Source organism: Oenanthe melanoleuca, chromosome 1 (genome assembly GCF_029582105.1).
Source record: "Oenanthe melanoleuca isolate GR-GAL-2019-014 chromosome 1, OMel1.0, whole genome shotgun sequence".
NCBI classification, from domain to species: domain Eukaryota; kingdom Metazoa; phylum Chordata; class Aves; order Passeriformes; family Muscicapidae; genus Oenanthe; species Oenanthe melanoleuca.
The window spans coordinates 25,514,749-25,538,130 of NC_079333.1; the positions used below are offsets into that span (position 1 = coordinate 25,514,749).

At 41.0% G+C, this 23,382-nt stretch overlaps 1 protein-coding gene across 3 annotated transcripts; it reads right to left on the reverse strand.

Annotated features, from left to right (window-relative positions):
• Positions 1 to 2,848: 2,848 nt before the first annotated feature.
• NAA50 (N-alpha-acetyltransferase 50, NatE catalytic subunit) lies at positions 2,849 to 23,320 on the reverse strand. 3 transcript variants are annotated; one of them, XM_056495792.1, is made up of 5 exons: positions 23,136 to 23,320; positions 10,704 to 10,840; positions 10,122 to 10,241; positions 9,163 to 9,229; positions 2,849 to 6,850 (listed from the first exon to the last, which is right to left on the reverse strand). In XM_056495792.1, exons 1-5 carry the CDS (start codon positions 23,141 to 23,143, stop codon positions 6,670 to 6,672), a joined length of 513 nt encoding a protein of 170 aa, XP_056351767.1. In that variant the 5' UTR covers positions 23,144 to 23,320; the 3' UTR covers positions 2,849 to 6,669. The 3 variants fall into 3 exon arrangements, with proteins under 3 accessions (XP_056351767.1, XP_056351777.1, XP_056351760.1); XM_056495802.1 differs by having other exon boundaries at positions 10,704 to 10,837; positions 23,136 to 23,314; XM_056495785.1 differs by lacking the exon at positions 23,136 to 23,320 and having other exon boundaries at positions 10,704 to 10,890.
• Positions 23,321 to 23,382: the final 62 nt, after the last annotated feature.

Below are 23,382 nucleotides of genomic sequence, written 5' to 3' on the forward strand. Positions count from 1 at the left end.
ATGGAGCTGTTCACAGGGAACCCAAACATGTCCTGTGACTGTCCTGTGCTATGAGTGATGGTTTAATAGGCATTTTTCCTTAACTTTGTCACATGCTCTGCTCACGCTTATTACTGGGGAAGAAGGCACACCCTCCATCTTCCTCGAGAGTTAAATCAGAGTTTAGGTAAAGTGTTATTTTATCCACGAAATGAGGGCTTGTGGATCATTGATAACTCCCCCCACCTCACTTTACTTCCTGCTAACGCCTAATTCAATTACCATCCATAAGGCAGCTTCCCAGTTCCAGCCTCAACTGCTTCTCTGAGAAAGCATCTTGTATCCATATGCCTTCTTACACTAGAAAGAGCAGGGACAAGTTTCTGAAGCAGTGTCCAAGAACTCTGCTGTTGTTGAAATGAGTCATAGCAGCAATCAGATGTTAAACAACCCAAACCATTTTATTTTGAATAGCTGCCACTTGCAAAATAACCTTGCAGCTGACATTAAGTGAAAAGCCCATTTGCAAGCTGTGAAGAAAATTCAGGCCCAAGCTGTTTTTGCTGAGGAATTCTAACATTACTATAAATACCAGCTTGAAAATGTAAGTATGTAAAAGCACTTTTTTGCTTTTCATAATCTTTAGTTCTGATATGACACAACCAACTGGAAGAAAAGTGAATATAAACTGAGGGGGAAGTTTTCTATTCTAAAGGGAAGTGTGCTGTTTTTGGTGAAGATTTTCACTAAATAGGCACCCCCGTCCAAAGCAGCAAAAACAAATTTAGCTTCTAACACTCTTGCACTCTGTAGCGTGTTTGAGTTCATAAATGGTCAATACCAGTATAGGGTTAAATATCTGAAATACTGTAGCAAAAATGCACAGGTGAAATTACGTACAACAGGAACCTGCCAAGTATCAGGAGCCTGCTTGTCTTGGAGAATAGAGATTTACAATCATATCGCAAGATAGTTAAAAGAAAACAAACAGCTTTTGTACAAATACTTGTATTATATTGAATAGATAATTTGCTGTTCATTTAATAAGTTAAGTTTTGCAGCTTTATTTCAGATAGTCTTAACCAAAAACGTAATCAGAACACAGGTCAGTGCAGGAGTTTCTTCAACTATGGGTCATGTACATTCAAGGGAGTGAAAGAAAGCTGGCAACTCAGCAGTTTAGAGAGCTTCAGCTGGTGATACCACAATGCCTTCAGGCAGAATGGTAGCAAAGCTGAATACTTTTACAAAGTGTTAAAGCCCTGGGGAGGAGGGAAAAAGGCAGAATAAAAATATCTTTTGAATTGATGCATCTTTAGGAGCAAGAGAAAAGAACATAAGACAGGTCATTTGTCCCTTATAAAGCATCTGGATAAGATGGGCTGAATAGATTTAGAGAACCCCTATAGAAGGGAAAGTAATAGTGCCAGAAACAGATGACAGTGTTCACCTGACAAGACTGGTTTGGTAGATTCTCAGAAGGACTTAACGTTAAGAGCTTTTGGACAGGGATTTTTTAAAGTAATCTAAGATAGTGCAGGATCAGAGGATAATGCCCTCACAGGGACAGAGAACTGATTAAAAGATAGAACAATCCCAATGTTCCACATGGAGTGAATGACTGACCATTCACTCACTCGATCCTGCTGTGGTAACTGTTCTTTAAATAGTTGTACCATAACAAATAAGAAATAACAGCACACCTTGAGTGATTACAGAGGTGCCATGAACACCCAAGTTTTGAATGCAGTGATGGGAATGGGAGTGCCTGTACAACCAGCACAGCTTTGGGAAAGGGCAACATAAATGATCAGGAGTACCTGCTAGTTTCCCTGTAAAGGAAAACTCAGTTGCCTAGTATTGTACAAGTTGTTCTAAAAGGCAACTGGAATGAGGAAGGAGAAGGAAAGAAACACAAAGCAATAAAAGTCAAATGGCTTGGAGAACAGCTGCAGCAGTTTAAGTACAGCAAGTTTTCCAGCCTCTGCAGCTGCTCATGAGACTGGAGTGATGAAGGGTTGCACTTCTGGTAGCAGTTCACTTCCAGCTGTGGTTTCCAGGCCCTCCAGCAGAGGTCAGGGAAGACAGCTGGAAGCAGCCACTCAAGACTGCAGACAAGTTTCAGAGCCTGAGCTTGGCTTTTGCACGTTATTCTAATGAATATGCAGCAACTCCATCTGTTGATAAAGCAGTTTCCAGAGGAACTTATTTAAGTGAAAAGAATACACTATAGAATATTTAGTGAAACACCTCTTTATCCAGAACCAGAGTGCAATTTCATCGCTTCATAAATGGCAGTTCAAAGCAGAGGAGCACAGTGAAATTACAGAAAAAAGTAGCTTTAACAGAAGAGACTGGAATTGTTAAGAAGGGAGATGAGTTTTACTTAAACACATTGATGAGAAAAGACAGTAGGGAAGAGTATGTGCTGCATGCTAAGACCAGTCACTTTTATAAATACGGACCATAATTTTTTCAAAGACTCTGGTCAAGATTTGCTATAGCTAGCAGCTAATTGGAATACTTGAAACTTTTTAACCTATAAAGCCCAAACCAGACTTCTTGATACCTGATCTGTTTGTATCCAAAGTGCTCACTAATCAATAAAAAATATTCCAGAACAGTTCCTCTCCTCCCTCCTACCCCACAAGACAGAAGATTTCTGAGGAAAGGCTCATACCTTCAGGGAAAACAAACAAACAGACCTCACTCTGCACAGTTGTCAGATACCCTTAGCATTCATCACAGCAGCCCAACATACAGTTCATGTTAGTAATCTTCTGAGTTACAGAGTTTATGAAACATCTGAGGAAGTCGATATCTGAATTAAGAAGGAAACAGCTGGACAGAAAAAAATGCACATGACAAGTTGTAAATGACATAACTCAAATAGTGCACATTTATTCTGAACAGTATTTCTAAAGAGTTTGAGAAAAACAAAAACATGCTCCTGATGTACAAGGGCAATGATATAGATTAAAAATGGACCATCTTATTGTAAAGAATTTTCACCCCCTGCAACTTAACTTGTAACATTGAGAATGCATCTGTAAACTGCATACAACATACCTTTCACTAAATCTTAACTCAAGAGACTAGGGGTGGTCTTAGCCAAATTAATCAGGAAGCAGTTGAAGATTCAAAAGAAACATCCAAGTCAGCAAACACTTTACAAAACACAGACATTGTGCATAGCAGCTGACCCTGGATTACAACATGGGGGAGAATAAAACAGTTTGGGGCATCAAATTTTTACTAGACACAGGGCACCATCAAGATTTAACAGAATATCATGTAAGTTTGTTTCAATTGTAAAAGTATGTCATATTAGTTGGCAGGTTTAACCATTAGCTGCATCATGTCAACTCAGACAGTTTCTGTATACACTAAATACATTCTCTCCCTTATCCCTCCCAAAAACAAGTGATCTCTCTTCTGGGTTATTCTTTTTCTCCTGTACCATGGTTTCCTCAAATAGGAGTATTTCTGTACTGATACTACTGTATCTTCATACTTCAACTGATGAATGACAAAGCCAGTTGCAGAGATTCAGGAATAACTTGTATATGCACAATTTACACTCTAAAGCTGTTAGTCACGTACATTTTTCTTGCTAGATCTTCATCCAGAACAGGAGCGCTGGTGGTTTTTTTTTCCCCACTGAAACTCCCAACTTTGGATAAATTCAGTTATTCACAAGCTGTTATTTTCAAACTAGAAGGATGTCCTCCTGCAGCAACAATCAAAGTAACTTCCTGCAGTAAGCCCACACTTCAAACAATTTCAGTGTCTCTGGGTAACAGCACTAAGATACAGCATTTTCTTCCCTCACTCAACACAACTGATAGACTAATAAAATACAACTGCTTGCCATCCAGAACTATTGACCTTCGCTTGCCCTTATCCATGTAAAGGAACACAGTTTTCTTTCAAGATTCAGATTAAACCTTGTATTCAAGATTCAACAACTGTTTTCCAGGATTAATTGCCCGGGAAAAGATGTCTTAGATTTCTTCTCTTCCACCTCCTACAAAACGTTTTATCAGAAGTTACAGTGAGGAAGGCCTGCTGTGGAATAGGAGCTTTAAGAATTGTTCTCATGGATACATTCATAAAATGATGGCAGCCCAAAGCAAAAAGAGACAAACAAAGGTTAATCCAAGTAAGTTCAGACATCAGACTTGTACTTTTAAACCTGAAGAAAAACTGTCTGTGAAACACACTGATTTGTGGAAGCCTACGACAACAGCAATTCCTAAGAGTTCATATCCCCACGCCCATCTACCCAACCCAAACACTTACCACTTAGTTCTAGAAGAATGAAGAGCACTTTGCTTGGCACCAGAGGCAGCTATGGTCTGAGTTACAGCTGTGCTGCACAAACAGCCTCAAATACAATCCTATCTCTCTCTCCCTCCACATACTCCTCTTGGTTTGGTCTACAGATGGCCAGGGAAACTATGTTGGCATATGACAAGCTAATTGTGCTTCGATACATCCCTTTCTAGAAAGATGCTGGACTGCCTGCATAACCACCAGGAGCAGGCCTTAGCAATTGTCAGAACTAGGCTGCCTCTGCCAAGGGAACCGGTTGCATCTTTCTAGCCAGAGTCTGCCACTGAGCATTGCAAACACAGGTGCTCGGGCCATGCAGATGGGCTGGTGTTGGCCATCTGCCCATCTCCAGGACTCCATTAGTGCAAACTCAGCAAATTAAGTAGCCGTTTTCCAGTGCAGCTCTGTCAATATGCACTCCAACAAATGCTACACACCTCTGTCAAAAGAGTAATTGTGTAGCAGCTCATATAGTCACCCCTGGTGTATCAAAGACCAAATCCCACGCAGCGAGGGGTGCCATCCCTTGCCTCACCACAATTCCCATCCTGGAATCCTTGGTTCCCAAGTCACTTTCTAATGACTGGACAGCACCTACTAACCAGATATGCTGCAATGCACACTACAGGTTGGAGGCTTTCAGAGTGGAAGAATTCAAGATGCAGATATAAACATTAAAAAACAAACAGGAAAAGAATACAGTTCAGCATCTACATGGGGGATGGGGCAGGTTGGTGTTGTCTCAGCTCAGTGCACTTTCCCAGATGCTTGGAGAAGAGTCCAAGCTCAAGCTGGTATTTATATTGGCATACATAAAATTGCTGGCAACAGTGCCTAGAAAGGAGCACTGGTATTCACGCAAATGAAGCATGAAAGGATGCAAAGCATAGCTTAGTACAGTTTACTGTAGCCTCAAGGTTACAGTACTAGGAAGAAGCCAGCCAGCCTATTTTCCAAACCCATAAAATGCTCTAATATATGCTGCTTTCTCCGGTGCTCCACAAACTCCCTCTCACCAGAGGAGAACTGCATTATTACTACTGAATGGGGAAAGGGGAACATAATCTTCAAAGGAGCAAAATCGTGCAGTTCTTCACCACCTCCTCCCAAAGGAGCTCATAAACACAGCAAGTCAAGCCAATCCCAAGCAAATCCAGGAGACCCTGCAAAGCTATATGATTAGGGTCAGTTTCATGTCTGCCGCCTTAGCCTTGCTGCCTGGTTTCCTCAACCCTTACATCTGTCACCACAGATTCAGTAGCTGTAACAAAGTTATCTGGAGACAGGTGCTTGCCTTATGTCATCAAAGCTGGTAAGCTGGTCAAAGTCACTTTTTCCATCCCAACAACATAGAAAAAACTGTCAATGAGTCCTGCAGAATTTCACCCATTTTTAAAGCAAGGGTGTTGCCTCAGGATTCATATTTTTACAAGGTCATTCTTGCCAACACCAGATCTAGCTCTTACTCTGGCAAAAGTCTGCTGGGAGTTGAGTAAATGAAAATAAGAAGAAACAAACCACTCTAAATCCTCCTCTCGGTCAGTTAAGAAGTGTAGCACCAGCTTGGGTGAGGAGTATTTAAAAAAAGCATTCAAAAAGATCAGCCCAGGCAGAGTGAAAAGGTATGGTAAAGTAGCCCACCCTTCTCAGCAAAAGATGGAAGAAAAAGCCATATTCAAAAATATTGGGAAGAACTAAATATACTTTTTTGAGGTGGGGGGATTAAAAGGAAGAATGGGAAGTACTGAAGTAGCATTCAAAGGATGGGGGAGAGTAAAGTACCCTGTAGGTTATAAAAAACACAATAATGTAGGAGTCAAAGGACAAGATATTGCTTTGCCTTTTTCCCCCCATTGGGTTTACATTCTGCTTACTGAAAGAATAATTCTGAAGAAAACTTGCCATCAGAATAACCTGCTCAAGCCCTCCATACCTCAAACTTAAATGAGATCTGCAAACCTTTTCCCACCCCAAGAGAAAACAAAAACAAAAAAAAGCCCCCGCCCTCAAAAAAAAAACCAAAAAACAAAAAAACAAACAAACAAAACCCAAAAAAAAAAACAAAAAACCAACAAAAAAACCCTACCAAAAAAAAAATCAAAACCAACCAAAACCCAACCCCAAACGTGACTGGACAATCCTTGGAAGAAGCATTACATTTTGTTGGAGAGAGGTCAAGAAAAAAAATTAAGGTGAAGGGGTGGAGTAAAAAAACAAAACACCCACCAATCAAAAAAAAAAAAAAAAAAAAAAAAAAAAAAAAAAGAAAAAAGAAAAAAGAAAAAAAAAAAAAAAGGCCTCTCTTTCCTTATTTGGCGACAAGCAAGTGCAAGAAAGTGTCCACTGGGGTTTTGTTCAGTTGTCGGTCTTTTGCACATCTGCATTCTGGCCATGACAAGGGGCTTTGAGGTTTTTCTGCAGCACGTGAGCATCTGCAGGCTCTATCCTCTTGTAATAGTTCTTCTTCGTCTCAATGATCTCAAAGCCAAACTTTCTGTAGAAGTCAATTGCAGATTCGTTGCTGATCTGGACATGCCTGGGACAAAAAAAGGACAGAGAGACAGGGGTCAGTATTCTACCTCCATTCTCAGAATAGTCAAAGACAAGAAAAGCAGATATCTAGATAAAGACAGGAACAGCAGTGTAAATCCAAGACTGGAAATGTTGGTCTTCCCAATTTAATTCTGGGCTAATACTCAGCTCCTGGATGGCCTGTGGTTGTGAATAGTAGTAAATGTTTCCCCTCAGTAAAATTCTTTCAAGGAACACAAAATAGCAGATAGACTGAAGCACTACTACCTCAGTAATTTCAATTTTTCTTTATAAAGCAATATGGGCAGATATTTTGTGGAAACATATAACAGCGTTGCACTGTAAAGCCAGCTTTAACCTCCTGTAGAGTAACACTTTGCAGATGACCAGAGGAGTTGTCTCAGTGATGATCCCAACACACTGTAACACAAAGTTGGCAATCAAACAGCCATCAGTTCTTTATCCTAAGTGACCAGGACATTTATTTGCACAAGTTTTGTTAAAAAAAAAAAAAAAAAAAAAAAAAAAAAAAAAAAAAAAAAAGTAAAAATAAGAGATAAAGAAAAATATTAGGCTCAACAGAAGGCATTCATTAAACACTCCTGAAATTCAGTGGACACTGCACAAGTTCATGAATCACTGCCATGACAACACATTGCATAACCATAGAACCAAAATAACCGTGGAAGCAACAGCAGAACAAAACAAAAGATCTTAGTATTAAGCCAAATAAGCATAAAAAAGCTACAAAGGAGCTTTATTAATAAAGACAAATTTAGGCACTGATACCAAGTTTGGTGCTAAGCTGCATAGTATCTTCAGATAGAAGACGCACAAGCAATAGACACAGTCATAAAATCAATGGGCCACTAAAAGAACTTTAGCCCAATTTTGGGGGTTATTTATTGTCAAGCCAGAATCCTTAGTCTGGGAAGTGTAAAGAAGGATCATTAAGGATTTGGGGTTTTTTTGCATTAGGACCAGCAACCACTTCCTTCACTGTTCACACAGTAATGTGCGAAAGTAAAAGGGAAAGCTCCTGTCCCATTAGCAGGCATCTCAGAGAGTTCATTACCACTTCTCCTAAAGCAGGTGAGCAGAAATACAAGCCAAAAGCAATTTTACTCAGACACCTCTAAAGCATTCCTCTTACAGAGATGGCACAAAGCAACAACAGTAGAGGATGTGAAAGAGTTCACACCTCCGTGGCAGAAATGGACTAAATTTGAGGAGAAAGTCACTCCATTTACAGTGATATCAGTGAATGAAACACTCCTCAAAAAGCATCTTCCACAGTCCTGGCAAGTATTCGGGGGTGTAGTTCTGTGACAATCTAAGTCCATCCAAGCTGTACCTGCTGTGGGCCTATCCCTAGCAGTGCATCATGCTTGCACTGGTGTGACAGCCAAGGCAGTGATGGACATGAAGGAGACTGCATCAGAGAAGCAATCAGGCCAAAAACTGCATCACTTGGTAACCACACAGACACCAATGCACAGGAAAAAGCAGATGTGTGAAACCAGCAGCAAAGAAAAAGCATAGTTCTGGTATTTATGGATTTCAGACTCTGTTTCCACGGAGACTATTGGGGTGACTGCCCTCTACCCCAGTCCTTGTTCTCTTGTCTGCTTTGTGCCAAGTACTTACGCAGACATGCAGTTGATTTTAAAAAACAGAAACAACAAAACAAAGCACAAGAAAACCACTCCCAAAACCCAAAAACACAAATGAAAAAACAATACCCAGAAACAAAACTGAAAACAGCTTCCCCAGCTGGGTCAGGGCACTGATGTAGTTTATTGTGTTGCTGCACAAATAGATGACCTGGCAGTGGTTCAAGCATGGGAACAGCAGTTGGGCCTTATTGCTGAATGTAAACTTTGAGTGTTTGCAAGGATCTCTGATATTCTAACCCACAGAGTGCTGTCATAAAAGACAAAAAGCAAATGCATCAAAACTTGCAGTATTTTCCATTCTGAAGATGACCTTGTATGACAAAAATAAAATCCTTTGTAAAACTTTTTTTTTCTTTTGGGTCTTACAGTGGAATTTTGCTCTAGAATGTAATTTTGTAAGTAAATTATTTTCAAGTTCAGCAAATTTGTAGAACTTTTTCTAAAGCAAGCACGCTTTTGATTTTCTCAGCATGACACAACAAGCCCAGAATATGACCCCTGGCTTTCTTGCTAGTACTTACAAGATGTTCCATGACGCCACTAAAATATACACTAAACCCACACTTATCTCCATCCCTTTGCTCCCACATCTACCTTTATCATCTCTCAAAGAATGCATGAGTGTAACTCATTTACTTACAGATAGATGTTGTCAAAAGTGCCATCTTTTTCACAGATGTTTAAGACATGATTCAGCATTTTAGTTCCTGACAAAAGATAAAGACATACTTCAGAAAACTAGAAGGGCACAATTTAGTCTGTACTTCACGAGGTGCTTCCTTGAGGAGAGGCAGGTTAACTGTAGGTAGACTAAAATGATAGTGTGAAAACTAGGAAAGGCAAATAAAACATGATGTTAAATTTTTCACTCTCTCTCTCTGACTGCTCATAAACCTTAATTCATTGTTTCTTTGAAGAAGAAATACAAATCACAACAGCCCAGAAGCATATGTATAAATCAACTTATTTTAATAATAGTTTCAAAGTCTCAAACTCAGCGCAAAATATAGCCAAAACATTGTATAAAGCAGTGAGGACACTAGGAAGCTTTTCTATTACAGACCTAGTAAAATAATTTAAGATAAAGTTATCTTTTCAATCCAGTTTGTCGGATTGAAGCAAAGCAAACTGATTACTCTAAGGTTTTGATTAATCTGTCCTATGAGCTTACAATGTGGAGCAAAGAATTAAATGCACTATAGACAAAAAGCAGGTGTTACCCCTGAGCAGCAATAATCAGTAAGGATAAAGACAAAATGAATAGAAAGCCCCTACATTTAGAAGAGTGAAAGGAGAAGCCAATGAAGGAATGTTGTGTTCTACATAGGTATGACTTGCATACTGGCTACACACAGTATGATATATGACTAAGATTAAAATAATCTGAAATCCCAAATTAAAAATTTCTACACGAAGTTCATTTCTGAAAGGTAGGGAAAAATGAACACATGATAAATCATACTCTTTTCCCCAAGTCCCTTCCAAAGAAATCAGTAGTCTGAAGTGCACAGTCGATTAAAAATCTGAAAGAGCATTTAGAAAGCTGGACAGCAATTTGGTTTCTTTGATGCCTCATATACAAAAGAAGACTTTCCTTACCTATTCCTAGCCTTCGGTAGGGTGCCAGGCATCCAAGTGTCATAATGTACAGTCTCTTCTGATTCTGGGAGTGATCCACCCTACAGCACACTGCTCCCACTGCAATATCATTGAAATAGGCTGCCAGGAGGGAAACAAAGGTTTATCAGTAACAAGTCTCAAACTACACATACAGCTCTTTCATTTACACCCTATATCTTCCTTCTTCCCTCCCTCCCTTCTTGCTAATTCTCCTACCCAGATAAAATAACATACATTGTGGATTCACACTTGGAATGAAGTCACCAGTGCTGCTTTGACACAGTGGTTGCTTATTACTGTTCACACCAACCAGCAATGACATCAGGAGGTAAGCTGGCAATACACAACTGATTTCTTCTGGAACAGAAAACATGCCTACTCCCAATGGGATGTAATCTACTTTGAACGCAGAACCTTCCGCAGCTTCTTTGAGGTTCTTAAACAGTTATTTTTCATTATGTAAACCAACTAAATAGGAACTGCTATCCAAAATCATTACGGATAGCAATGATGACCGCTTCTGCCAACAAAGCCCACAATTACTGGCAAGAACATTTGTACCTAGTTTGGCAAGTTCGCCAACCTCCAGTACATCCTTGTAGAACTTGTCATTGTAGCTGACAGGGAAAATGACCTGGTTTAGCCTCTTCAGCTGCTTAATGTTGTGTGGCGTCACATCTCCCAGCTCGATCCGGCTACTGGAACAAATCAAAACATGCTTAACATCTGCCATACTGCAACAGTTTTAAGGATGCCCAAGATGATTTATTTTGCTTATGCTTAGAGAACTGTCCCACCTAATAGTCAGCTCAATATATATTTGAACTGCCCCATCAAACTCATACAATCAAGTCTTATGCTGGTGGCTGATTTAAGTCCCAAACCTAGTTTCAGTTCTATACAGTCAGAAGTTTCTCAGGCCACACTAAACACTAACGTTCTGTAGTATATGTGTGGTTTTACTGGGTGGGAAACAGGAGAACATGCATCTGTGCAGAAGTATTAGCATTATCCCACTCATCTGCCCTCTGATCATCAAGATTACCAAAAAAAAAAAAAAAACAAAAAAAAAACCCCAAAACAACCAACCCAAACAAAAACCAAGCCAAAACAAAATCCCAACCAAAGAAAATATGTGAGGAATAAAGCTAGAACAAAACTAGAGAAATCTAGAACAGAGACCAAGGAAATGAAGTACTTATCCATGCTTCAAAGACAGCCTCAATTTTACCACCTATCAATATAAAGCTTATGCTTAGACAAAGTCTTTACTAGACATCTGTCTCTAAAAACCAACAGTATTGCACACAACAAATATATCAAGCCTGTTAATATGCAAGTGTGCCCTTCTCAAGGTGATACCTACATCTAGTTTGATCATTACTAAGATCTTTATTCCTGCTGAGAGCAGAACTACAACCTTAAAATACACTGAATTATACTGAGAAGAAACAGACCAAGCTTCTCTCTTTTCTAACTTCCCGACAGAAACACTATACATGCAGAATTAAAAAAAAAAAAAAAAAAATCAAAAAAGAGATTAGTTACCCTTGAATGAGTGCAAGCAGTTCTAACAAGGATAACAAGAATGAAAAATAAAAAGACCAAGGTAATAAAAATCTTTTCCCAAATGGCCACCAGAATATGTAGGCAGGTACAAAGCCAGTGCACATGGAATTAGAAAAGCACACAATTGCAGGTTCGTATCAGCCCTGTTTTACTGAATAGATATGGGCAACCACATTGTTTTCTGCCCAAACAGCAGTAAAGACAATGTTTGTTCTCAAGATTCCTTTCTTCATGTTTGGCCATTTGCACAAGTCCGTTTGAGAATTATATTCTGACACAAAGTAAGTCCTGAGCTAATAAGGATGATGTTCTCACACTACGGAAGTACTCCCAGCGTAAACTGTTATTAGATGGCGGAGAAACTGTAGTACTTGTTTTATGCCCAGCTTGGCACAACTGCTCGGCTTAGCACAACAGACCTTCTTCCGGCTCGTGGAAGGCAAGTTCTGACCCCAGCCAGCAGTGCTGCTGCCTTTTCCTCACAAAGGGCAGGAGTAAAACTGCAGCATGTGGGTTCCTGGGTATATTTGTGGCAGTGGAAGAGTTTTGCTGGAGTAAGGCAGCTCAATAATCTTGTACTAGGAGGGAAGAGAAGATTGAAGAGCCCCTTTTGCAGCAGTTTGCATGACAATAGAAACCAAAAGGAGCAGGTGTCAATTACCCAGCTAGGTCAGATGAGCTGCAGTGCAGGAGGTCAGTAAGTGAAGAGACAAACCTCACATTCTTACTCAGTTACTGAAAGCCTAGACCTCTTTTCCAAATAACACTATATTAACCTTGGTGATACAAAAAACCACTAGTAGTTCCAAGTTTCAGTAGATCAGCAACACTAGCATGATGAACTCACAACAGTTCCTATACACCATGTCTCCTTTTGAGCAAAAATCCCTGACACAGACCATCCCCAGGTAGAGTTTTCTAATAGTATTTTAAGATTAATTAGTTACTAATCAAACAAACCAGGCATTAGAAGACAGTCACTATGAAATATTTATGATGACAGTGTAACAGGACTAAAATATATTACCACAGACAGCCAGGAGAAGATGGCTAAGAAAGGGAACATGGCCAGAAAATGTATCTCCACCAAGAAGGTTTCAGACAGAGAACAAATAAATAAATGCAGCAGCAAAGTCTAAGGCTGAGAGCTGCTGAGCCAAGACATCACCTCTGAGGCTGGCATCAGGCCAAAGAAATGAGCTCTGTCAGTAGATGGCTATAAAGCACTTGCTGACACATTTCCTCAAGCCCCTGGATTTTCCCCTATTTCTCACCACTTGCCACATTCACTGCTGCCTCCTGCCATCTCCTGCTGCTTGTCTCCTGTGCTCTGTCACTATCTGGTTTGTCCATGCAAGAACTGCACCAGGGACATATCTTACGATGGAGAATAATATGAAAGAGATTTGAAAAACACTGCAGGAAGCATAAATCAATACGCTAAATATATATGTTTTAAATAGCGTGTACTCAAACCATAAATTACTTTAATGTATAACACTGTCTGATTAAATCAATACCACATCTATTATGCACAAAACCATTTAATACATAAATTAAATAAGAACATAGAAAGGAAGACCCACATAATGAAAATCATCATTTTGCCTGAGTACAGTGTGGCAAAAGTGGGGTCTGGAGTAAAATCATGAGAAAGCTCCCACTGCTGCCAAAAGCAGCAGTCTTGCTGTTCCTAAGCCACTCATTTCCGTCCTCTTGCTGCCACAAATGTTTGTGCAACAATGTGGTGAACCAACACCCATTAAAACTAACCTGGAAAAAAAAAGAAAGTTTAGTTTTAACCCACATCAGTCCCTTGACTGTGTTCACCAAACAAGTTCTCCGCCAGCATAAAGAAGAGAAAAAAGGTTATCATAGGCAGAACTAATTGGTTCTTGAGCAGAAGTGCCAGTTCACCCCGGTTTAAACTGAAGTACTGTGCAAGAGGAGGACAGGGATATAGATTATCCAGTACATCTGTGAACACAGTCTAGGAATATTGTGCTACACTTTGTAATTCAAAGAACGACATGCACTTTGATCCTAATACTTGACTTTAAAAAACTACTCCAAATAGCCAAGACAAAGCACCTGTAACAAAGGACTCAAAATTATCACTCCCTTCTTTTCACCAGAAAAGCAAGCAGCTTTGTGGGGTCTTTTCTGTTTTTGTTATTAGTTTGTTTATTTTCAACAGCTGTTTACAACTAGACCTTCTTCAAGTGAAGTCTCAGCCAAATCAGTAACTTAAGTAAGTTTACTATGTCAGCTAAAGTCCAACTATGTGTACCAGAAACACTTATCCTCTGCTATTGCAAAGAAAAAAATTAAGAGCTCAAATTAGCATATGAGAGAACATAAAAAAGTGTAAAGAACCTGAAGTGCCCAGAAGGAACATGCTCTTCCTTAACAAATTATTTTACCCTACGATACCACTAATATTCTTAAGAAGATCCACACTTGCTATTGGCACCCTATAGCTCAAATGGCACTCCATGGAGGATACAACAGTCAACTGTACTCCATCTTAGATATCAAAGCCGGGACAAGCCAGTCACCCTATCCCAAGCAATTGTTTTTAGCACAGAATGAAGTACTCCTGGCTTATCAGGTCAGGCCCCTTACTACTGCAGTAGTCTACAAATCCACACACTTTTCTCAATGAAATAGAGTCTTCTGAAGTCACTTAAACATCTTCCACTCTAAGGCTATTCTCAAGCTACCATTATTCTCAGTTAGTAATAACTAACTCAAATCTACCTCTATGCTGTCTGGAGACGAGGGGGACCATTGCACAGGTCTTTTCAGAGAGCTGTCATGATCTCTTCGTACCTTTCTACGAACTAAAGCCAAGCTCCTGGCCTCTTCCTGTAAGACTGGCTCTTAATTCCTACTATTGTCATACTAGCTCTTCCTTACATTCCTTCTGATTAAAGTTGATTTTCCTTAAACGTGGCTAACCAAAACTGCTTACAACAGCCCAACGCTATTGTCCAATGGCAGTAAGTTTTTTCTGTCACTACTGGAAGTATTTTCCTGACATATCCTAGGACTACGTTTGCATTTTCCACAACTGCTACTTTCCATGACTTGGTCACTGGGGAAAAAAAACACTTTGAGAATTCACTAGTAAAGGAAATCAGTTCCTGGTACATAGGCTACTATCTGTTAAAAGTGCACAGCAACATCCCCAGTGATGTAAGAGCAGAAGTGAAGAGTGATCCACAAAACTGGATGAGCACCCAAAACATTGACATTAACCCTCCTGCTCTTGCATGCCAGTGTCTTAAGATCCTCCAGGCACTGGCTAGAAAAAGCTTCATACGTTTTGTAGGACCAAATGCAATCTAGTTAGTCCTGCTGCAGTTGCATTGCTCTGCCTGCAGCTTACAGGTGATTTGAACAGTCTATTTTTCCTACAATGTTTTACATTGATACTGGTGGAAGCAACAGAGGCTACATGAGACATTAGTGTTATTTATGCTAGGACTACCTTTTGCTGCTCAAGATATACTGAAGGCGACCTGCTATATAGAATGACAGCTCGAGAGGCAGCCAATTTCCAGCTACAGTTCAAGAGGAAGCACAGATTCACTCCTTGGGAATACCAAGTGCTGAACACTAGTTTAGAATCAACATCAGGGAGAAAAAGAGCAAATTTCGAGTTTCTTAATGCTGTAAGAATCTCAGTCTCATTCAACTTGAAATAGTGCAAGTCTCTCCCCAGAGGGATGTGCCTGACTGAAACAGATCTCCATGTAACTGATAGCTGGGCTCAGGCTTACTGAAGGCATATGGTAGGCTAAATTTATCAGAGCTGTATCTGAAACTTGCAAAACTTACTGAGGAGTAAGTCAGGAGAGGCAGCACAGAGATATGGGCCCTAACAAATTAAGAGGACTTCAGAGAAGGTTTGTCACCTGCTAAGTGGCCAGCTCGCTTTATTGCTTCTGTTTTGACTTCCAAGTCAAATCAGGAGTCTAGACAGCATAATCCACTCATAAAATAACACCAAACCAGAACTATGAAGGTTACAGACCTGAAGAGTGTGGCCCTGCTTGGATTCTACTCCAAGGCCAAAAGAGCCTCTCCTAGTGGCTCTTTTGTTGGGATTTTGGTAGCATTTTTGATTGGTTTGTTTTTCTTTAGGGTTTGTTTGTTGTTTTTTTTTTAATAGATAAGCTGTCTTGCTACACACACAAGTTAGTCTAGTTCTTGTGGGCAGATCAGAATGTTTTCAATTATCTCAAATATCTGTGGGCTGCATATCTACTCTGCTTCACTTGTCAGAAAGCCAGAAGGATAAATACAAACCTAGCATGCAAAAAGTCTCAGCAACTTGCTCTGAGACCCCTGATCTTCTTTAGTCCTGCTTACTACTGAAAACATGTTTTGCATGACACCTGATACCCTGCTGGATGTTACCCACTTCTGGCCTGCAGAAGAGCACAATGATGTACCGAAGAAAACAAAGCAATTTTAGAATCAGAATTACCAGAAGACTTCATTCAAGACTTGCAAGTCTACTGGATCTCACTGTGAACAGGTTTCAATGTCATGCATCAAAATTCCCCAAGACATACATCAGACCCTGGTTGCCTCTTCCTTTATCATCAAAAAAATGAAAAATAATACACAGCACATTACAGCCAAGTTTCTTCATTATATCTGGATATTATATAATTTACTCAGCTTCAACATGACCACAAAACATACAAAAGACTGGGCAGTCTTCACATGCAAGAAGCAAAATTATGCTATAATAGCCTCAGTTTTTCCAGCTGAAATATGCCCTAGGTCTCAAATCTTCAAGTGAAAAATAAATTTTCCTTAGAAAATTATAAGCTATCTTATTCTGTACATGGATGCAAAGAGTAGGAATCACTATGCCCAGCTGACAGAATTTTCAGACTCTAAAATAGCAAAAATAAATGTAGCTGGTCTAGAATAGAAAAGCAGATACATTCATCACTTAGTTGTCCATAAAATTCTGCTGCTCCAGAGCACCTCACAACGTTAAGGCGTAAATATTTCATCAGCCTATCCCAGGTACACCAATATCACATGAAAGAGGAAACAACTAGTCTGCAATCATAGAAAAAGGGCAGATAAAGGGCTGCCAGAAACCCTAACTCGTCGTTGCTGCTCTAAAGTAAGCTCCCAAGAACACTGATTTTGATCCATGATTGCTAAACAGAGGTACTTCACTATTTTGAAATTTGAGCTTTCCTCGAAATTAGTTTTGTGCCTCTACAAACTATATCTTGAGACACCTTATAGATAATTGTTCCTTTCAACATCCTCAATGTCCCCAGATCCAACAATCACGACCCTTTGCTAATTAGTGTTCATGAAGTACCTGATGATCATTAGATAAGAATAGAAGCTTACCTTCAAATTCAAAACAGAAGTGATGTTTACAAAGTACCTTATTTAGAGATATACAGCTTGAGGGCACTTCTTTTATGTACATAGGTAACAAACTCAGGAACTGACATATCAGGAGAAAATTTTTCTGCTTCACACAAACTATTTCTATAGGTCACTGAAAATGCATTTCTTTAAAAATACCTTTGTCCTCTAAAAAAATCCTCCAGTGATTAAAAAAAAAGTCAGTTCATTATGGGTTTCCTACCAATACTCTGGATTGCAGTCCCAGAGTTGGGTTTTGCAAGGTGTTCAAATCACACATTATATTAATAACATACTGTGAAGAATTAACTGAATGTGCTATCAGTTTTATGTGCCTGCCTTGAAAACACTTCTAGGGCAGCAATCATTTAACACCCCCGGTCCTTCTCCCAATTTTCACTAAGAATTAATTGTTCTTTAATAAATTTTGTGCCAAATATCTAAAACCAAAAAAAAATCTCTTTTAACTGCCATTTTCAACTTAATTTGTGATCTTTGCGACAATTCCAAATGTCATTTAGAGAAAACTTTCGCGAACCTTCAGCTGCTGTCCTGGTCTCATACTCTCAAGAGAACATAAATACAATGCTCAGATGGTGGAAATTAGAATTTTTTTCAGGGTTAGGGATTTTAGTCTGCTAAGGGCCAAAATTCACATGGAGCCTGGAAAAAAACAAGGAGAAAGAGAAGGAGAAGACAGGCCAAATGAGCTCAGGAAGTACTTCATGCATGAAGATCTTACTATGAAGCACAGTATTTTCAATTAATTAAAGAAATACTCTGCCCCCAGGAAAATTCAAATATCTTAATCTTAGTTGCCTAGTGACAGTGCTGTGGAAATGGTTTTGGCTCTATTTTCAAAAAAGCCTAAAGTATAATTTCCTTCTCATAATGAAGTAATTCAATGTACTTTGATACAAATACACAGTTACCCCATTTCACTGCTGTGTTTCTCTGCTCTCAGGTCTTCCAGGCCAAGAGTCTCCAAATAATCAGGTATTCTTCTGGGCACAGACTCTCTCTTACTCCTGGCTTTCCCGCCTCAAACACCCTCCTGACAAACGTCTGCTGCTTTACAACCAACTCCCACATGGGTCATTTTTCTTTTCCAGCCGGGAGTAGAAAGTAATCCTGACATTGCCTGCCTCACTTAGAGCAGGAGGGATGCAAGGAAGTACTGCACTTCTCTCTTATCAATTCCCAAACAAACAAAGATCCAACTTTTTATATTCTTTCCTCTCCTGGACAACAATATCTAGCGCCTTCTCAGATTATTGGTCTGAACACTTCTAAGGCTTTCCAAATGGTCAGGCTCTTCAATTTCTGAATGATTTCCACTTGGATTGAAGTGTTTTTCTGGCTCACTCATCACCCATTATTCCCCATTTTAAAGGAGATTTAGTGTGGCAAAGGAGGATGCATCATTTCTTGTCCTCAGGAGATGGCAGCAGAGTCTGTGGCATATGGTTATCAACTAATGTTGCTACATTTTTCACAGAAATGTCCCAAACTACCAAGCCACATCTACATGCAGAAAGAACCAAATAGTCAAACAGTACTCAAAGCACAAGACTAGGGTCTAAAGTGCTTCAGTAAATGGCTACAATTCCTCTACTATCTTCCTACCCTCCCAATCCTTCCTACTTTGTGGAATGCCTTCATCTGGTTATGTAATTAAACTCAAAGTGGTCAGAGTCATAAATCAGGTTAAAGTACCTATAATAAACTACACTGAGTTTTTTATAAACTCATGTCGAAGCTGTTAAGTAATTTTTAAGCTTGCATATAGTCAAGGTCTAAATTTACTGTCCATGAAAATAAATGCAGATTATAGCTCATACTTGGACATTTCTAGGTTCAGAAAAAGCCTAAAAATAAAGTGATTTTCAAGCTTAATTACCCTTTTTGTCCCACCTCCACTGTACACGACCATTCAGCAGTTTTCTCATCAACTTGGAACTTCCTCCCATATGTGTTAAGCTTAGCACTGTGCCGAGCAAACGGAAACAATTCAGCAGCTCTGCACAAACTCTGTCATACTAACTCAGGAGAGGAAAAAATCTTCCCTGTTCTCCTCAGAAACATGATCATCCTCAAGACCTTGAAAGGTTTACTCCTTGAATCTGGGCAAAACAAGCAGAGGTATCACAGCTTACCCATAATGACTCTCCACACTTGAAAAACAATATAGTATTTTTTCTGTTATGTTCAGTACTCCCCAGCTGTGATGTCTCTCCTACAAAGGCAGCCAGAGCAGCACAAGCCTACAAAGTCTCAGGGTTAGGAAGTTCTCTAGGGCAGCAGGTACCTGTTGCGAAAAATGCAGCCCGTAGGACTCTTCCACAGCAAGTCAGGAGGACCCTTAGGAACTACAAAATCTGAGACTTAGCTGCAAACATGACAAAGTTGAGAGGCAATCTCCTAGGAATGTCTTATCCAAAGTAGTGCACATTTATTTCTAAGGCTGGTTTAACACACAGCACTCTGTTCACTCCCTGTTTCAGTTTTCCACCACATGGCTCAGGATGTGCTACAACCTGACAATCTCCCAGGTGTTTCCCATCAAAACTGGAGAGGGATTTGGAAAATGTGACAAAATAACACATGCACAGGATCACAGGCACTGGGCCCTGCTTGTAACACACACTACCAGCTCCATGTATGTGGCAATCCTGGTCACACTGCAGGTACACACACGCAATGGAGCATACAGGTCCTGCAATAGCCTCATGTAATGCGATTTTTAGGGAAGGCCATCAGGGAAAGGCTGGATGCCTTATTTTCATAGGCATCTGAAACAAGTCAGAAATGTACCCTTACTTTAAGATATCAAATGGCATGGACAGTAATCAGCAAATTTTCAAGAATCAATGCAAGACTTTTAGTTTTCTCTCCTTAAAACCAGCAGAATAACAAGTGTAATTAAAACCACTGGGCAACAAGGGAATCAACACCATGAAAACAGCAAAGTGCAGGGAGTATTATTTGCATCTGCTCTATAAAAACAGCCAGATTACTACAGACAGTGGAACCTGAGTCCCTTCCACTAGTATTTTTCCTCATGCAAACACAGCTCTAAAATACATCTTCAAATTCAAGAACAAGCAATAACACATAATAAGTGAAAAAATAAATTAATCTCTAGAGAATCACAAGATTCACTAACAGAGCAGTGAATTACTTCAGTTTTTCAAGTCACATTTATGAAAAAAAGGGAAATATAATGAGACCCTAATCTATCAAAATTATTCAGAAGGTGAGGATAGAGTGAACATAAAGCCATGTCTCACAAAACCAGGTGGAAGCTAACAGCAGCTCCCAGTTCAGAAGCAGGTGCTTAACTCATCAAATAAGAGAAAATCCACGAAATTGTAAGCAGCTGAGAAAGCACAAAAATCTTCCACTATTTCTGAAACCAGAGGTCCTAGGCAGAAGAGGTCACCCAACCTCAAACACCCTGATGACAGAGATACTACAACCTGCTATGTATTATCATCACACATCTATGTGGTATTTCAAATTCAGAGAGCTAAGAAAGAAGACTGCAAGCAACATATGTTGACTACACAGTCTTTTAGATCTGAAATTTGATGACAGTGAACTGGATAGTTTCTTTTTTAATTCTTTCTCTGCCAAAGTAGACTCTTCATAATCGCAGCTGATAAAACATCAGCTGCCCTAAGAGCTTCCAAAATAATTTCTGCATTTTGTAGTGTGGATTATAATGCAGTGCATACATTCCCAGAAAAAAAGTCAGATGGAGTCAGTCCACAATTTTGGATTCAATACTTAAGACAGACCAGATCCCTTCAAGCCCATCAGTTTCTGTATGCTGGGAGTGGAAGCTTTAGATCTATTTTTGGACCCATCTTTTGACAGGATCTTCACTGATCTTTGTAATTTAAAAAAAAATTGGATTTGTTTCAAAGTACCCCTGTGTAATTTATACATTCCTTTTGAACTATTATCTAGTCCTTTGAGTTTCATTGTATTTAAATGGGGTTATTTTTCAATTTGAGCTCTGTCGGCATATTTGCCTCCATCTGAATTCTTAGAGAACACCTGGATTCAATATGAGAATCTGCAAAGGAATATGAATTTACCGTGCAACAGAACTTGCTGTGTGATGCTAACAGTGTTTTGGCAGGACAGTAATATGCTGTTCTTCAAAGAGATTAAAGAGTACCAAGAAGAGCAGAAATACCAAGTACAGAACCCAAAGCAGTTGAACCAGAAATAAAACTGCCTACAAGTAAAAGTAAAGTAACAGAAATGAAGTTTGGTGCACTGGAAGCAGAAGAATGGTATGCAGGTTTTTTCTCCATAGCTTTTTAGTTTAAAAAAAGTTAAAATAAGTAAGAAGTCCATGAAATGAGTACTCCTGATCAGTACAAGCAAAGCCAGGCTCAGTTCCTCAGGGAGCATTGAGCACGGCAGACAACTCTGGCCGTGCCCTGCAGGAGATCCTCACAGCTCCAGCCTGACACGCCTGGGCTGCTCTCCCACTCACACATCCAGGCCCCAGTAACCCTGTCCCACGACTGACATACAACCAAAGCAATGCTAAGCGACAGCAAATGGCAGAACGGTCAATAAAGGATAAAAGGAAACCCAGTTCAGTCGGGAGCACTGTGGAACAAGGATCGTGTCAACTGCCACCTCATCTTGGCTGATCTGTGCTGCTGCTCTTCCTGCAAACTCCGCCGTGCCCCATTTTATGTAGGGTGGTGCAGGTGGATAAAAGGTTGTCCCAAACACACCATTTTATGTCAGCTGAGAGTTTATTTGCAATTATCCCTGAACCTCTTTCAACAGACAACCTCCCAGCCCCTCACGATGCCTGAAGCTGCTTACATGCTGTAAGAACCAGCTAAGAGGCTGTTATCAAGCAGTCTTGTATGACCTCACCCCTATTGCTAATAAGCTAAACCCCTTACCATTTCTTAGTAAAAGCTTAAGTGATTCAGCTTCCATTCACCCTGCCTTAAGCTGTCAAACTGGAATAATAATACCCATCATTGCATAACACCAGTTTCAAAGGGACTGGTTTAATGCTCTTTTGAGAAACAGATGGGGGAAGCTTCCTTTGTGTCTATGAAGAAACTGAGGCACAACTGGAACAAGCACATTTTGTGAAGCACAAGTGATGCTGAAATTAATAAACATGAGGTGGCTTAGCATACATTTAAAAACCTGTCCCAAAGTGACCTGGACAAGGTCAGGCAGGTCATCTGACACCAAAGCACAACTGTTAGTGTAAAGGCCTCCATTCTCCTGTACAAAAACGGCGCCTCATTCCACTGAGAAGGGAATAAGTGTTTTCAGCCAACCAGATTTGAAATCTCCAGTTTTCAGGAGACAGAGAGAAGCAATGCCAGGCCCAAAGCAGCGGGTGTGCTACAGAAACATGACATAGAACACATCTCGTTTGCCATCCATCCACGCTGTACAGCCTCCACGTAGCAACTAAAGACTTTAAAAAACAACAGAAGCGCTAAGAGGATGTTACACACAATAGCACTGCAAAACCACACACATCCGAGGCTGGCAGCTTTTTCGCAAAGTGAGCGGCGCTTCTTTGCTACCGCCAGACAAGGACCAAACAGGGACGACAGGCCGGACAGCATCCCCTCCCGGCAGGGCAGGTTCCCCCCGACCATGAGGAGCCGCCGCGTCCCGCGCGCTCCAGTGCGGGGCTGAGTGCGGAGAATCCTCGCCCCGGCAGCGACACAATCGTAACGGCGCGGGAGCCCCGCGGGCAGCTCCTGCTCGGGCGCCAAAGGGCGCCAGCGGCGGCACCGTCGGCTTTTCTCGCCCAAAGGGACTCCTCGGCACGCACCCGCCACGGGCCCCGTCCCAGAGGGTGGGAGGGACGCAGGACTCCCCGAGCTCCGAGGCGGCGGCATCGCTCGGCCCTCTCCGCCTCCCGCCCGCCTCGCCGCCAGGGCCCCGCTCCCCGCTCCCCTCCCGGGCGGCCCCGGCGGGCCTGCCCGGGCCGAGCCTCGCACTCACCCCTTCATGGTGCGTCCGCGGCCTGCCCGGCGTCCGCACTGGCTGCGTGCAGGGCCCGGCGGTGCGGGTGCGGCTCCGGCCTCCCCGTACTCAGCGTGGGCGGCTCACTCTCCTCCTGATCTTGATCCCGATCTTGATCTTGATCCCGATTCCGCTCCCGCTCCCGCTCCACATGGGCCTCCGCCCGCCCCGCCCCGCCCCGTGACCCCTCACCTCACGCCGCGCGCGCGACCCCGCCCCGCCCGCC

What these genes read in the sequence shown, in the direction of transcription:
- NAA50 (XM_056495785.1), bottom strand. Translation starts at nt 10,875, where the DNA reads ATGGCAGATGTTAAGCATGTTTTGATTTGTTCCAGTAGCCGGATCGAG. An exon ending in TGGCGAACTTGCCAAACTAG is followed by an intron (nt 10,242 to 10,703) that starts GTACAAATGTTC and finishes CCCTCCTGGCAG; the next exon opens with CCTATTTCAATGATATTGCA. An exon ending in CTACCGAAGGCTAGGAATAG is followed by an intron (nt 9,230 to 10,121) that starts GTAAGGAAAGTC and finishes ATCTTTTGTCAG; the next exon opens with GAACTAAAATGCTGAATCAT.